This window comes from Telmatherina bonti, assembly GCF_933228915.1.
Source record: "Telmatherina bonti genome assembly, chromosome: 20".
NCBI lineage: Eukaryota > Metazoa > Chordata > Actinopteri > Atheriniformes > Telmatherinidae > Telmatherina > Telmatherina bonti.
The window spans coordinates 8,700,257-8,717,527 of record NC_136618.1 but is presented as its reverse complement, the minus strand read 5'-3'; the positions used below and the strand labels follow the sequence as shown (position 1 = coordinate 8,717,527).

At 40.1% G+C, this 17,271-nt stretch overlaps 1 protein-coding gene across 3 annotated transcripts in view; it reads left to right on the top strand.

Annotated features, from left to right (window-relative positions):
* The window catches only part of LOC306770758 (NACHT, LRR and PYD domains-containing protein 12-like), a 190,626-nt gene that overhangs the window by 58,031 nt on the left and 115,324 nt on the right, over window positions 1–17,271 (top strand). For 2 of the 3 annotated variants that reach the window (XM_079259684.1, XM_079259683.1), the window contains 3 exons: window positions 3,613–3,786; window positions 7,017–7,190; window positions 7,993–8,567. The exons of the other annotated variant lie outside the window; for it this stretch is intronic. In XM_079259684.1, the coding sequence (XP_079115810.1) occupies window positions 3,613–3,786; window positions 7,017–7,190; window positions 7,993–8,011 (367 nt within the window). In that variant the 3' untranslated portion in view covers window positions 8,012–8,567. Of the gene's footprint in view, window positions 1–3,612; window positions 3,787–7,016; window positions 7,191–7,992; window positions 8,568–17,271 lie in introns of those variants that run through there. 3 annotated transcript variants of the gene reach the window in all.

Here is a 17,271-nt window from a genome sequence, read left to right as displayed (position 1 = left end):
AATTTCATCAAACATCAACTGTAAGATGAAGTCTTCACAGTGAAGCTCAGATGTCCGAGTGTACCTGAATGCAGCAACTGCTGCAGTATGAGCATAGGTCTCCACTCAGGTTAGCAAAGGAAGGAAAGTAAAACGCTGTAAACAGCAGGAATTGGTTTGGGCAGCCAGAGCAGGGGCGCCGTATAGGGGGGAAAGTTAGGAAGATTCAGAAGGTTTACGACTTGATAGAGGCCCAAGATATGTAAAATATATAAGACCATTATCAAACAAACCTTCATTAAAAATAATGTATAACATTTTAAATGTTATAAGAAAATATAGCATTAAAATTAATGACCTCCATGTTCTCACTTGTTTTTCAGCAGTAAACTGATAAACAAAAGATGAATATTAATGTTAACCAAACACCATGGAAGTGCATGAAATGGTTTGGTCCCGTCCTATCGGAGGGCATTATTGCATCTGCAGCAGCAGTTTGTAAGAGCCGTTTACACTCTCCTGCAGTGCAACTTGGCAAGAAAGGAAATCTGCTTTTTTTTAAAGGACAAAAAGAAAAAAGAGAGGTGAGAGAGAAAAATAGAGGTTCCAATAAGTGACCCAATTTTTCTCCAAGAAAGGTCTCTTGCCTCTTTAGTTTGTGATCGGTTGTAATTAACCTGTTGCCCAGTGAAATAAGCTAGTTATCCACAGGTTACTGCTAACTTACCTTCACCCTCTTCATTGTCTGAGCTCGCAGGCGCCTAATTTAGAGGCCGAACTTTTAAGCCAGAAAGTTCACAGGACTGAGACTTCACAAACATTCATATGCAACCAGACCAGACGAGAGGAAAACACCACAGACCTCAGAGAGTTAACCAACATTTAATAAGTGCTAGTAAATGTTAACCCATATATTTATATGAAATTAATTCAACTTGTCTCATTATCACATAAACACAAATGAGCCAGCTCAGTCCCAGCCCCCTTCCTGTCCCAGTATCTCTTCTAGTCCCAGTTTCACCTCCCTGTCCCAGTGATGAAAGTGAGCATCGATGTGTTCAGGGACATGCCTTTAGCATTATTACAGAGAGTCTGTGGGAATATCATTCTTTTTATCATTAATTATAAATAATTTAATTACAAAATAATCAGATTGAAGAAAATAAATATCCTGTAATTGTTTCACTGGATACTGGATAGTTGATTAGAAACACTAAGCCTGTATTAAAGTGACCGTCAATATTAAAATAGCCTAGTTAGACATGTACATTGTGATTTAGCCACAGATCTTTATTGTTCTTATGAAAAGCTTTTTATGTCATGATATGAAGTTTCAGGCGTTTTTCTCAGTTTTGGTTTCCTGTTTTTTGTTTGGTAGTTTTTTCCTGTTCAGTCTCCTTGCCTTGTTTCCTGTGTAGCCTTTGTTCATAGTTTTCACCTGGTCTTGTTAGTTTCATTCACTATACCTGTTTCTTGTTTGGTTTCCCAGTATTTGTAGCCCTTTGTTTCAGTTCTGTTTGCTGGTTCATTGTGTTCGCTTCCCTTCAGTTCAGTTCTGAGTTCTGAGAAGAAAAATTCTTCATTCAGCATGCCTGGGTCTGTTCCTGCATTTGGCTCCTCACCTCCACCAAACCCTGACAATTTATTTGATCAGCTTGAAGCAGTTGCAGCAAATACAAAGATCCTAAGTTTGTAATCAAGTGGTGGGGTCTACGTCATCGTCTTTCATCGGGCCCAAAATTCCTGGCCGCGCCCCTGAGCAACAGTATTTGTAAAAACCAGAACGTGGATGAATAAACCTGAAGTCAAAGAGAACACACAGACATGATGACACTAAGAGCTAGGTTAGGCTATATGAAGAGAAGAAGAGCTTATTTATGTTACCATGACCACCTACAGGATTTACTATGAGGTTAAGTAAACTCTTCAGGAGTCCAGCCATCGCAGATCACGTCTCTGCTCCTGCAGCACCTGCACACGGCTTTGCAGTGCAGCTGACAGTCGGAGTTTTGGGGCTTTTGTCCCTCCTGCTTCTCCGTACCTGTACCTCATCCTTCTAGAGGATTGTGCTTCAGTCCACATTGTTCCACCTGCCCTGCTGGATGTTTTCCTTTGTAAACTCAGCTGGATGTTCCTCTGTCAGCTGCTGCAGAAACTCCTTCCAGCTGTTTGGGTTTCAGTGCACTACTTGAAGATGTGGACATTTATTCCTACAAGGTCCAGTATGATGTAAAATCCAGCATGGATCCATCTCTGCAGACCACCATCTACAGAATATGAATGAAATTTAATTTATAATATTAAGTTCTACATAAAGTTAATAAAAGTGAGGTGGAACATATAAAATTTCCACCACATTTACATCCTACTGATCTGACTTGATGATATAAAACAAGTAGTTTTAAAATAGATTGTTTTCATTTTTAAAAAGTAAATATAGCAAAATTAAAGCTGAAATGTTCATAGTGAGGATCACATATTTTACTTATTTAAAAAATGCTTCCACTGACATGACTTGGAAAGTAGAAATGATAGTTTTGTCAGAGATATGTGTGTCTATATGTATGAGCGCCGTCCTTACTGACTCGCAGTGACTCACCTGCAAATGTGCATCTTTTAAAGGGACAAAGTGGTTCAGTATCGCAACACTGATGGAGCTTTAGTTTCATTTCCAGATGAACAACATTTCAGTCTTTATGAATAGACCATGATCATATTGAATCTCATGTCATTTTGTTGTTAGATGAAAATGTTTTAATCGATCTTTCTGTCGCTTTGCTGTTTTTAACATTTCTTTGCCGTTAAAACGTCACAAATGAGCAGGTTACTTCTAGAAACTGCTGTTTCTTGGAGCAGATTTTTTCCTTTTATAAAAGTTTATTGAACACATTACAGTTAACTGAGAGCCATTTTATCACTGCTGTTGGTTGTTTTCAGTCATTTCAATAAAGGAAGTATGAAAGAAATCATTGTAGTTCCCAGGTTTCCTGAAGGCAGCATGATAGGAGGGAGTCCATTCAGCCTCTTCTGTTATTCTGTTATCAGGATTCAACAACACTGTCAGGTGACGTCCTGCAGCTCAGATCAGAGACAAAAGTTTAAAGTGAAAATAAAAATCTGAAACTGAAAGAAAAAATGTCAAATATGAAAACAAGGTCTTAACACTGAAGATTTCAACTGAAACAGGTTATAAAAACATTGATGTGAAATGTGAAACCAGTTTGGATGTAAAGAAACATTGTGATCCAGTTCAGCTCCATCCAGAAACAGCTTTGATAAGCAACATCTGGACTGATGTGCTAATTAGTCCAGTGTTTGCTTTCATTAACAGGCCGTTTACACCAAGCTGACAATCTGCTGTCGCTCACATCTGCAGTGATGGAAACGTGTTTCAGTGTGTGTGTCCTGTCACCATTATCACACTCTCAAGTCTTTTTTCATCCAGTTCAGCCAGTAGAATCAGAGTCATGTCTGTCGCTGAGAGAACTCACTCTGATTGAAGTCTCTACGTCTTTATTGAAGCAGCAACATGTTGTCATTAATATTAATGAGAATTCTTCTTCTCTGCTTCTGTTGGACTGTTTTAACCTGCATCCTGTTGGCTTCAGCTCACAGCTTTTATTCTTTATTCAGATTGGAGAACTGCAGTTTGTCAGAGATCAGCTGTGCTTCTTTGACCTCAGCGTTGGAGTCCAACCCATCTCATCTGAGAGAACTCGATCTAAGTTGGAACAAGAACATGACGGCTGGTGTTAAAGATCTTTGTGGATTTCTGGAGAGTCCACACTGCAGACTGGAGACTCTGAGGTCAGACACCATGTTTTATTTGTCCTCAGTGTTTCAGTTCATAAAAAATGATGATTTTTTAAATAAAAGCAGAAGACTTTGATTCTGTCAGACAGAAACTAATATATAATCACTGACTGATGCTTCTAGACGTTGAGCTTTAGTGAATATCTATGGCTGAAATAATGATCATATAATAATGAATCAGCCGATATGAAGCAACTCCCCACCATCACTGATAGAAATGAAGCATCTTTAACTGGATCAGAAAACAGCTTTCATCCCAGCAGCAGTTATCTTCACTCACATGCATTAATAATGACATATTCCAGCCAAAAACCTCGTCACACTAATCATTTCAAAGAAATCATTCTCAGTTGACTTTCATGTCATTAAAAATGATCTCTGTTCCACAAGGTCAGTTCACACTGAAACACATGTTCCTGTTAAGTGGATAAAAGGAAAATACAAAGAAGAATTGATCTGAAGGAAAATCACATGATTGGAAAATGAAATCAAGTGAAGCTATGACCTAACTTGTTGCTAGGTAACAGTGGATGGAAGGAAGTGGTGAGTGTGTGTGAGCAGCTTTCCATCAGGTGAGAAATGTGTGAAAATGTGGAGCAGAGTCAGTGTTTCATAGCTCTGCAGCCAAAGAGAAGCTGAGAAGGTGAACTGCTACGAGCCTGTGCAGGTGATCCAAACACAGACACAAAGGATGATGACTGAACAGCCATGAAGGAGAGAGGCAGGGATGCTCCATCACTGGAGAGAAATGCTGCTCTGTTTACCTGCTGGCTTTCTTTCTTCTGCTTTATTTATTCACAGCACAGAGTTGCTGTGAAGAGCTTGTGTGTGAATGTAGGTTGAGAAACATCAGATAAGAAATATGGAGCTGAATCACAACCAAAATGTTTTTGTCTGGAAAATGTTTCAGTCTTCAGGAATAGAAGATGATGAATCAAGTTTTCATCCTGAACTTTTTGATCAATAACAGAAAAAAACAGGAAAATGGAAAAGAAAAACAGCAGAAATATTTTTCATTTGAATGTAAAATGAATATTTTTTCATGTTTTCAGATTCAGATCTTTCTCTTTTCTGCCCTCCTCCAGCCAAACGACAGGCGACATTTGTGCATGTGAAATTTTGCCTTCGTTCCCGTAGACGTGCACATGGGGATTTGCAACACAACACAAGAAAGTTAGAAAATGTTCAGCTTTTGCTGCTGTCACACGGCTCTACAACTAATCAGCGAGCATTTCACTGAATGATCAAGTAGAAGCTGAATTCTTCCGTTGAGGTCCGCCATCAAATGATGATGTTCACCAGTCTGCTTCCTTGTTTTTAAAACAGGATGAACCCTTTCTTTTGTAAAGTCGAGTTAACAGCAAGATTTCTTTCAGTTGGAGCAAAATCTCCCGACTCTTCATCCTTGATGCTTCATGTGTCACGTGCTGCTTTGAAAATGCATAAATTCCCTCAAATATCACAACCAATCACTTTTATTGGAGACAAGCGATGTGAGAGCGTGGTGCGCGACACCGCCTCTCTCACTGCTGTTTGTCGCGTCCTGTGTGTTGGTTTCACCTGGGTGGCCATGAATTTCACCTGTGTCGAGCCCATCAGACGTTTTAGGTGACGGAGCTTATGTGGTCAGAGGTCCTAAACTAACTAGACCGCTTAATATTGTAACAGCTCAGTGATGTAAAGGAGTCTCTTCTAAAGAGCAACACACCAGGACAGAGACCACAACGAGGTGAGGAAGATAATTACACTTTATTTTGTTCCGTTCAGTAGAACAGCCAGTTATCAGCCCACAGTCCACAGTCCTCCAGATGGGATGAGTTCAAAGCACAATACACACCAGCTTGCTTAAAAAGTGCACTGCAAAGCACACAAAACCACACTACACACCTAGTAGGACAATGTACTGCACAGCAACTGGACTGCAAATCAACCCATCCAGGATTCTAACAGAACAAGGAGAATCTGCCACATGCTGGAATTAAGGCAAGCTATGCACACCCCTGACTCCACACCCCCCAACCTATAACTGTACCCCACCCAGCCAGCTAAAGTGCTGTTATATTTAAACCAAACTAGACCCTGCACACACACACACACACACACACACACACACACACACACACACACACACACACACACACACACACACACACACACACACACACACACACACACACACACACACACAGAAAGTTCACTACATCACATAACCCCCACATGGTTCAAGCCTGCACAGAAACATCCAGCACAAAACAACAGGAATGAGTGTAGACATGGTTCATTCTGTCTGCTGATCCCATCGTGAAAAGGTTTAAACCCCCCCTCTTGATCTGATTCTTCTTTCCAATCAAGGCCGATCGGATCAGTTGTGGTGTTTACATGATGCATTTTTATCCTGATTGGACGTTGGATGGGGTTAAAAGTGCTCCATGTGAACAGAACTATTGTTGAGCAGCTCTGTGAGGGAGGAGGAGGAAGCTACAGGAGATTACAAGGAACCACAATGCTGATGTGTGTTTTTTATTTTCTCCTACATGAAAGAAAATCAGAAGCTCAAATTGTTGAATGAGATCAAATTCACAAAGATCAAAGTGAGTTATTACTTCAATCTGAGCTGGAAGTTCTTCATTAAAGTCCATCTTTAACTCTGTTACAAATGAAAACACTCAGCTTGACTGAATTCACCTTGACTTCAGGTATGTAGCTTCCTGGTGGAGATGGGGGAGGTCTCTAACTCCTCTGATTCTGATACTTTGTCAAACTGCACATCAGCATCCATTAATCAGCCAAACTGATCAATCAATCCACCTCTCGTTGCTTCCTACATGTTTATCAGGCTGGAATGTTTGTTCTGACTGAAATCCTCAAACACAACATGTCACAATAACAAGTTCTGCTTCTGTCAACTCTTCAATAAGTTTGTTTCCATCAGTAGAAGAAACATTAGACATCAGTAGAGTTTTAATAAAACAGCTCATTTTATCTACATTTCCATGAATTTTCCCCGTTTCCTCCTAAATTCATCCTGGTTGTTTTTCTTTCCAAACGTGAATCATTTGGCTGCACAACATGAGTGTGTATGGATGGAGCATCTGGTGGAGCTGCAGAGTTTAAGAGCTGAAGTCTGTTGTCATTAATATTCATGAGAATTCTTCTTCTCTGCTTCTGTTTGTATTAACCTGCATCCTGTTGGCTTCAGCTCACAGATTTCATTCTTTATTCAGGTTGAGGAACTGCAGTTTGTCAGAGATCAGCTGTGATTCTTTTGCCTCGTCGTTGGAGTCCAACCCCTCCCATCTGAGAGAACTGGATGTGAGCCTTAACTCCCTGAAAGAACCAGATGTGAAGCAGCTGCTTGATCTTGTGAAGAATCCACAGAACAAACTGGAGACTCTGAGGTCAGTAGAGGGTTGGAGGTCCATGCTGCTCTCAGCTGGATTGTACTGAACTCAGCTGGTATCAGAGCAAAGATCTGGTGTTTCCTGTAAAGCTGCAGCTTCTCAGCAGCTGCTTCCCTCAGTGAAGCTGTGAGCGGAGAATGATGTTGGACTTTTCATGCTGATCCAACATCAGACTAAATCCATCCAGTCTGACCTCAGACTGTTTGTTGTCTCATTTCAACACTAAACAGCTGATCAGCTTCATCTTCTCTCTGCTCTGAGATCAGTCTGACTGCAGTCTCTCATTTCAGAGAAGCTGCTTTACATTTAGGAAGCATGTGGTCTTTATCCAGACCAGAACCTCTGCTGAAGTCCAGTCATCACATCTGTCCTTCTGTCATTGGCTCCTTCCAGATGTGTTCAGGGACAGCCTCCATGTTCATGTGTCAGCTGATGTTTCAGTAACAGATCAGATGTTCATCAACACTCAGAGACTCTTTGTTTAAATGGAGCAGCAGCTGACATGTAACAGCAGTAAATCCATCACTGCAGTGTTGCTGAGTCATGAAGCTTTCATGACTCAGCAGTTTATTTCCACTCTGAGTGAATCTGCAGAGCAAACAGACTTGATGCTGAAAGTTTCTGCAGGTGTGTGAGTTTCATCTCAGTGTGTTCACTGCAACATGTTAACATGAGAGCTGAAAGGAAGCTGGAGATGCTGAACAGCTGATCTGAACAGGACTGAAGTCCTGCTGCTCTTCATCCTGATGGAGGAGAAACACTCCTTTATCTCATCTCTTCTTCATTTTTCTCTACACAGATGGAGGATTGGTGTCTGAACAGGACAGTGTTTGTTCTGAGAGGAGGAGCTTCGTTCTGATGATCCACAGAGTCTGAAGCAGCTGCAGCTTCACTGACGACATGATGATGATGATGATGATGATGTATTTACTGCTGACATATATTTTTATCAAGCATTTTATCTTGTGATATAGTAAAGTTAATGTTGAGTTTGAGATGATCAGGAGTGAAAATGATCTATAAATGGAGGTGTGATCACTACATGCTGCTACATCAGAAGTGAAATCAAAGTGTAAAGTTTGCCTCCAGTTTTATTCTCTTTGCTTCATTTTCTGCCTTTAAAAACAGACTTTTAATCCAACTGGAGCTGCTTCCATCTGACTTTGATGGAAATGAAAAATCCATCAGAGGAAATGAAAATCTTTCAGTCTGATTCAGTCGGAGATGCAGCAGCTTCAGAGATGATGAAGCTGATGGAAATGTGGGAACCTGAAAGTAATATTCTCTTTCCTTCCACTTCTTCTGAAATATATTTTCACTTTTATGTTTCCAGCCTTCATTCTGTCTCCATCATGTTCATTATGTTTCCTTTTGTTTGAGTCAATAAAGTTTAGTTCAAAATCAACCCAGTGGATGTTTGTGGGAGAATCAGAGACAAAATGGCCGCCTGTTCTCAGCAGAGAACTTCCTGCTCTAAATGAACCTGAACTGAATCATCAGACACGTTATCATCCAGATATTTCTCTTCATCCAGGGTCAAACAAGCACATGGAAGCTACAACTTTCAGGATTTCCAGCAAAGTGGCGCCTTGTTAGCAGGTTAGCTGGAAACAAGATGTGGATCTCAATCTGAGGCTTCACAGCTGATTTTCCATGAACAACAGCTGAAGATAAAATGCTTCACAGCAACACATTTCCACAGATTCAGAGCTTTTCTCTGGAAGCTGAGTGTCGTCCTGGTTGATGGTTCACATGTGAGGAAGACTCTTTATCTCCACATCACATCTTCATCATGTTGTTTTAAAGAAAACAAAGAGGATTTTCTATCTTGTTGTTTTCCTGCTGTTATCCTGAGATTAGGACGGCAGGATTTCATGTTGGAAACATTTCAAACTGCAGCCTCAGAATGAGAAGTCAGGAAATATTTCATCATCTGCAAACAGCAGCACTAAAGTCTGTTCTCCACACGTCTTTTCTGTTTCACATCTTCTCCTCTGAACTCCACGCACATCTTTTTCCACCTCGCATCACTCCTCTTTTCTGCATCTAGAATCACAGCTAAAACTCATTTTCCAGCATTAGTCTTCATCATATGACTCATCTTCCTCATTTCAGTCTTTTCTTTTGGTGTCATGTGAGGTGGAAAAGTTGCTTTTTTCACATTCTGGATGATTTTCATGATAATTGCTTCAATTTCACACTAAATTAGATGCAAACGTTAGTAAAGCAGAGAGTTTGTGCATCACAGCTGACTGTCACTATGAACGCCAGGAGGAGGAAGAGTCGAAGGCGGTCCAAAGACACGAAGGCGGGTGTCTTTGGACTCGGTCTGGACTCTAAACTGTTCACATCTGGATTTGTGTTGGACTCTTCCTGACTGGTCTGAGGCTCTAAAGTAGTGGGCTGTAGTATTTTTCTGTTTTCTTTCTCTTTCTTTGTTTGTTAGCTTGTCCTTTCCTGGATTCACTTTGCGACACATTTGGTGGGAAAACAATAGAAAAGGACGATGAATAGATGGAAATCATTCTTGTAATGTTGCCATGTTGCTTTTCTATGAAAACATCTTTTCCAAACAACCTTTATAAAAAGGAAAAGTGTTGGTGGAAAATGTGCTGATTTGCTTGGTTCATCGTAGTGACGGGAGATCGGCTCTTTTGGCTCCGGCAGCCTGAGAAGAGCCGACTCTTAGAGTTCCCAAATGCTTCATTTAGTATCACTCTGAGCTTTTATTTCTGCATCAAATTGCTGTTTTAAACAGTTTGTGTTGATAAGCAATGTTTAATCAGTGTTTTCATAAAAGCTTTATTTTAAGGATTTTTTCCAGAAAGACGGTTTAACATCTTTATCTGAGCTTTTAAAAAATAACACAGAACCACAAACAAATGTAATAATTTAAGGCCAAAGTTTTAACATTACAACACTTTAGATGTGGTGAATGATATTTTTATTCCACTAATTCTGCCTCCTGCTTTGCATTCTCATTGAAATGCAGCCAGATGCTGTTTCTTTTTCAGGTTTTCCTTATATCTCGGATTTTTCCTGTCAGCAGACATGATGCAACACATGATGCAACTTAACTGAGCGACATCACTGTAAATGTAAGAATTTACCACACTAGGATTCTGTGAAAATATGCACAATACCCCCAGTCCTGCTCTCAGTTTTAAGCCTTGAACTTGCACTTGTGATAAACATCATAACAGGGATGAACACTCTGCTGGTGTGTAAATTTCAGGTGTGATCCAGAAAACTAAAGTTAATGTCCAGTCCGTAATCCTGACAGAAATCTTGGAGTCTGTCTGCAGGAATGTTGATAGTTGTGAAAGTTCTCCAGGTTAGAATGAAATTGTACATTGCACAGCAAGCCAGATGTTTTCATTCTATTGATGCTTTTCAGTTCAGAGACAGTAACGAGGGATGGGAGTTCATGTTTGTGCAGAATGGGGAGGAAGTGTGTTTGTGCTTTGTGTGTGTGTGAAAGAGATTATAATGAGCTGTGTGTGTTTAAATTGCTGTTCTATACTCTGGTGTGTGAAGGTGTTTTAAATCTTTGTTTTTAATCAGCAGAAATAGTTTTTATCATGTGAAGCACTTTGTGTTGCTTTGTGCATGAAAAGTGTTTTATAAAGAAAATTTCATTTGATTTTGATTTTATTTATGTTACAAAGTTCCAGAAATGTTTGTCTTCATGTTCAGCTCTGTGCAAAGTGCTAATCCAGGTCCCATTTCAGCTGTAATTTGTTCAAAATGTGCCAACATAGATGTAAATCCAGTCGATGAGGCTGAAAACTAGTCGGTCCAGTTCTAAGGAGCCTGAAAGAGAGGATTTGGTCTGAGCAGCTTTATTCTTCAACACAGTAAGAGATGTGCCGAATCACAACAACCTGCTGAACTCTGTTAGTTACAACATGAAGATATCAGGTTGCATCTTATTAAAAGGTTTTTGCATCATCCACAACTTTAGCAGCAAACTTCAGTGGGTCACATCTGCCAGCAGTTAAAGCAACAGTTTTATGTTAAAAACTGGTCTATCTGGAGATAAAGTCACTTCCTGTAACTGCTACTGACCACCATGACTTACAACTTGGACTTTACCTGGCAAGAAGATATGACCAAAGGGAAAAATCAACTTGTAGATTTCTGCACATCATGTGTGAGGAGAAGGACAGTTTGAAACAAAGAGCTGAAATGTTGGAGGAACCATTGTTGAGTCCAACTATGAGACGGAAGGATGGATGAGGTCAACGGGTCTGATGTGTTGCAAACAGGATCTTCATCCTGACTGAGTCGACTTCAACCTGGGAGGAAAGGAGAAGCTAAAATCTGAAATCTTAGTACAACAAAGATAGAAAAATGAGCTGCAGTGATTGGTCATGGAGGATAAATCATGTGGAGGATGTGAGTTGTTGCTGCTCCTGTAAAATATTCACCTGAAACTGTGGGGACATTTGGTCCCTTTGGATCCCATTTCTGCAAAGGAAAGTCCATCTGTCTTCTGCCTTTATTTTCCACATGTTAACAAAGAGCAGCAACTGGAGGGAGTGGAGGTAGGTTCAGTTTTAAAAAGGCTGCAGTTTGCTGCACAATCCTCAGTTATAGTCATATCAGTCAGTCAGGTCAGTGCAGAGTTTCATCAGATGACACAACTGAAGCTTGAACATTCATTCCAGTGTTGGACTTGTATTTCCTCCAACTGGTCCCCTTTCCAAACCCAGAATAATGCTGCAGGACAACAACAGCGGGCACAAAGAAAGATTCTGCTTCAGGTAAAATCATTTCATTTCCCTGCTATGCATTATATAATACCAGCCTTAATCATAGTTTAACCGTCTCATTCACAGCTTTGTGTCAGATCTCTGCTGACTTTAGACATTTCATTCTAATCAGGCTTTTCTTTTATTCCCTTTGACTCGTCTCTCTTTTACTGTGTGTTCATCTGGAAACTCCTGTTACTGCTCCTCCAGCTTTTCAGGACAACTGTCTTTCTGTTTTTATCTGCCAGACTTCATATGTTTAGTTTGCCTGTATGTACGATCTGCTTCTCCACAAACACAAGTTTTCTGTGCTGCTGAGGTTTTAATGTCTGCTGTTAATTCACCTGCAGTAGTTTTGTTTAAGCCAGAACAGAGGAGCAAAGACATGTTTGAATGTTCACACTGACATATTTTGCTCCAGTTGAGACTTTTCTATTTTCCAGTGAGTTTCCCATTGAGAAGACGAGAGGTGGCCATCCGATGTGTCATTGATCATCTGGGAGAGGATGCAGGTACTTCAGTCAGACACTTTGAGCTTCGTGCCGTACATCTCTTTCAGGAGTTTGAAGACTTTCATATTTTGGCTTTTGGGATCAAAACTAACTTTGAGCTGAGTCCCAGTAATAAATAAAGCTTTAGAAAGTTGTGCAGTAGTGCACGTTTCAGTGCAGATTTCACATGACTTGGACTTGACATGTTCCAGTGGAGTTGTATGTCAGCATTTGTGTCGGATTTGATGCTGAGATTTTCCACCCAGCCGCTGAATACAATATCTACAGATCAGTGGGGGGGACACCTTGCCAACACAGTGGCTGTTAGTCCAGAACATTTACTGCTGATGATGTGCACGTTGTCAAGAGTTACTGCTTCACATTGTTTTCTCGGATGGATTTAATGACATTTGGTAGACGACAGTCATCAAGAAGCCTCGTCCACCTTTTTCAACGTGCCGTAAAGGAAAGTGTGAGTTCTGTTTGTATCATGTTGTGTATCGTTGCAACATTTTCCACTGTGGCATCGTGTACAGGCTACTGCAGGTAAACTACTGCCAGAAAGTACATCAGAGAACAGCGTTTGTTTAAAACGTTTCCACTGCAGAGTCCAAATGTTCCTCCGTGCATCTTCAATTCACTTCAATGAAGCTTTATTTGTACAGCGTCAATAAACAGCAAAGTCATGTCATGGCTCAGATATATTCAGTTCAAGCCAAATCATTGTGATCCAGTTTGAACAAATCTGCAACAGTCTGATTGATAATAAGAGGAAAAGCTAATTCTCCAGCTTTAATGTGAAAACAACTTTTTATGTGTCCATTTCTTGAAATATGTGTCATTAAAATGAACTTGAAGCTGTTAATATTGTCATGTTTACAGGAAGATGCTGATGCGCCTGCTGAGGACGTGATGAAGATTTACCCAACCGAGACGGCTCGGCTGAACCTACTGATGTAGGATCATTACTGTCCTCAGTAATCTTCAGCATCTCAGCAGAGACTGTTATCTGTTGGGACGAGCCGGTGGTCTGCATCTGAAATACCCACCAATCTCACATCTAGTGTGGAAGGATTTCAAAGAGGCTTCCTGGAGCTGGACCCTGGAAACCTTTAAGTCCAGCTTCAGAGAGTGAAAAATGACCTGTGTGTATTCTAGATGACAACATTTCACACAGCTGCTCCGAAAGCTTCGGACTTGTTAAACAGAAGGTCACATTCATTGGAAGGTTTACTAATGTATGACGTTAATGTGTCGCCGTTTCCACAACTAAAAGTTAGCTGCTTAGTTTTACTCTGTTTGCACTTAAACAGGATTTTGTCTTGCACACTAAGACTAAGCTGCTTTAAAATGTCCATCTTGTCAAACTGCTGCACAGTCCTGTTTAATTCTTACTGGTCTGTAGTGAGGGAGGCTGGTGCCGTCGCCTCGTTGCCTCTTATGTCATTGGAACTGATTTGTAGTGTTATTGATCACTGCTTTCTAGTCAGATCAACACTTTAGTTCAGTCCAAGTCTTGGTCCTCCTGGTGACGTCAGTGGGCTGCAGCAGGAAAAAAGGGCTTTTATTTTGGTAATTGTCTCTCCACACTGACTAAATGTTCAGCACAGAAGTTACAAGGTAAAGTAAAACTTGTTGCAGCCTGTTTGTTTTTTATGGGCATGTGGAACATGTTCCTGGAAACATTTCTCACATATTCATGATTTTAGTGTGCTCATAGGATGGCAAGTGTTATTTGTGCAGGGTGGAAATGCACTTTTTTCTAAAGCTGCAAAGCTCTGAGTTCCTTTGACAAGCGGATGCTGTTCAAATAGCAAGTGAATTTCCACGTACGTATTAGTAACAGTAAGCAGGTTGAAGCAGCAAACACTTGTCATTTATACAAGCTAAATCTAGATAAATGCATCATGTTTGATCCGTTGGACACAGAGTTTAGTTTAACTGGCTGTTTTTAGAGAATGGACCTGCTTCAGATATATTACACAAAGGCTGATGGATATAATGTCATATTCATACAAATAAATGTTGAATGAAAAACTATGATGTGATTTTTTTTTTTTTTTTTAGATTTAGTTTAAAACATGAAGTAAATATGACAGATCCTCTTCATCAGATCATCATTTTATTAGTTACATTTACCAAGTATTTCAGTGTATCTACTCAGTTTTTAATGTCCTGATTTGAAGTTTCTTTCTTATTCCAGTGATATGAAGTCAGTTTTACATGTTACTGTAACAGCTACAGTCATTCATGTCAACTTCATTTCCTTTACTTCCACTTACTCAACTGATGAGGTCAATAGAAGTGGTTGAACTGGTTTCCAGCTTCATAGTTTTCAGTGTAAAAGTGTTTCCTCAACAAAATGAAGTAAATCTAAGCTTTAGTTTTTCCAGTGTAGTTAGATTTTCCAGTGTTGATGACACACCAGCAGCTGTCGGGCATCCCATAAAGCAAGTTGACCTCATGAAGTCTCTGATGACACCAGCCTGCTGAGACTGGTTGGTGGGACAGAGAAGGGTCACAGCGGTCAACATCTGTTGGAGCTAAATGGAAGAAAAAGCAAAGAAATAATGGTTGATTTTCGAAGGAGCTCTGCCTTCCAAAACTCAGCATCATTCAGTGAGAAAAGCTGCAGATTGTGGACTCTTACCTGGAACTGTTTGTGTTTCTGTCACATTTCAGGCTTGAGTGAAAGGTCCTTCTTAAAAAGGGCAACAGAGGATCCACCTGCAGCAGAGGTCAAGCTCTTTTCATGTTTCTGACAACATTTCATCACATTTTCAGGATTCTTTCAACTTTTTCTTTTCTTTGTTGCTTTCAGAAGCAAAACCAACCTGAACAATATTGTTCAAATGTCTTCTAAGATCATTGTTGTCCAGCTGGTTTTGGGAGCTTGTGTAGGAAACAAGTAGTTAAATGGACATGCATCAGTGATCAACCTGATCATGTTCTATCACTGGAGTTCCTCCTCATGCCATCTGGAGGCTGTTATCTTGCCACACAATGGAAAACAGAGACTCAAACTCTGATCACTTCTGATTCTTAAATGCTCCTGATGGCAGCAGATCCTTCATTTTTTCAAGGCCTCACCATCATCATCTTCATCATCCTCCAGCATCACAGAAGACCACATTTCTATTTATGAAGTTCAGGTAGTTTAATCAGGTGATAACGTCGGAATCGGGCGGTCCCGGCTGCTTCATCCCAACTTCCCACTCAAGCCTGCCTCCAACGGCCCTCGGCTGCTTGAATCTATTTCCTTCATCATTTATTTATTATTTCATTTCATCTATTTATCTCTTTCTTTTTTCTTCTGCTGGGATTTTTCCTTGTCTGTTTCTTTTTAGATTATTGGTATAGTCATCATTATCAGTATCATTCTGAGTCATCTTTAGCCTCATTATATATGTATGTGTGTATATAAGCATATATCCTGGATATGGTTTCTCTTTCTTCTCCCTCTCCAGTCCAGCCAACTCAAAATGACTTCTACCCACATAATGTCACATTTCCTGGCCAAACATGGACCTCTTCCTTTTTGTTTTGCTTTATTCTGTCTTTTTCCTCCTTCCTCTCTCTCTCCTTCCTCTCCTCAGATGTGTTTGTACGGGGTCCCATGTCCTGTATTTTTACACTTAATATCACAATAAAGAACAAAAAGAGAAACTTTAACACGGCTTTTAAAATCTGGCTAAATGTGTCAGATCATACTAGAATATTTGTCCTCTTCTAGCTGGGAAATAAAGTCACCTTTAACTCCAACAATCAAGGGTTGGGACGCAGGAAGACGTGAAAGCTGCTGATGTTTTTCCTAAAACTGGGATGAACTTTTCTGCAACAGAGTGGCAGGTTTAACAGCAACATGATCATGACATTCCTGTACATATATATACTGTTTCACTGTGACTGTGGAAGGTTTGAACATTCTCCATCACAACACTGTTTATGGCCCTGTAGGTATGGATTGCTATCAGACATGATAGTGATTCCTTGGATTGATTCACTTAGAAAGTTGTTTGATAAAAGAGAAGAATTGATCAACTATAGATCCCTTATCAAGTCACTTGATGAATATTTTCCAGTGAAAAAGTTTCCTTTGTACGTTGCCTGGTCTTTGTTTAATGGGAGTTGTTTTAAATCCCCAAACCTTCTGCCAAGTTAGTGTTTGTTTTAGATTTACTGTGACAGCAGCACTTTGTATTGATGCAGTGTGTGAGTAGAAGTCAAGCTGGATTATTTTCATCATACTGGTTACCTCCCAACATGTTGGACACAACTATCTGAAATCCTGTTTGCCTCTTTCTTTTTCTTTTTAGCACAAGTACAAGATGAAGCTTCATAGTCATAAAAACTGGAGTCATTTGAACTTTCTTCTAGCAGAGTTTTAGTGTTTTTTGCTGCTGAGGTCAGTCTGAAGAAGTAAACTCAGCGTCTAACCTCAGTCCATAGCAGCGAGGAGGACTTTGCTCTTCACATCAGAAGTGGATGTTTCCCACTGGAATAATGAAGGAAGAAAGAAATGAGACGGAACAAACCTGAGCGCAACAGTTTAGACTGAATTCATTCTGCTATCTTTTCTTTCTTCTTCCAGAGGCTGAATGATGGGAAACAAAGGCTCCATAACCAGTACGACTCCTTCTAACTGGCTGCTTGACAGAGGAAAACATGCAAGTTTCACACATTTCAGGAGAAAAGTTGCACTTCAGTAAATCATCATTAATTCCTGCTTTTCCCTCTTTTTCCACTTTTCTCAGGATGTTTGGACACGATACAGAAATAGCACAAGAGAATACGGAGAAGATTTCTTTCCCAAATATCAGCTGGACCTTCCAG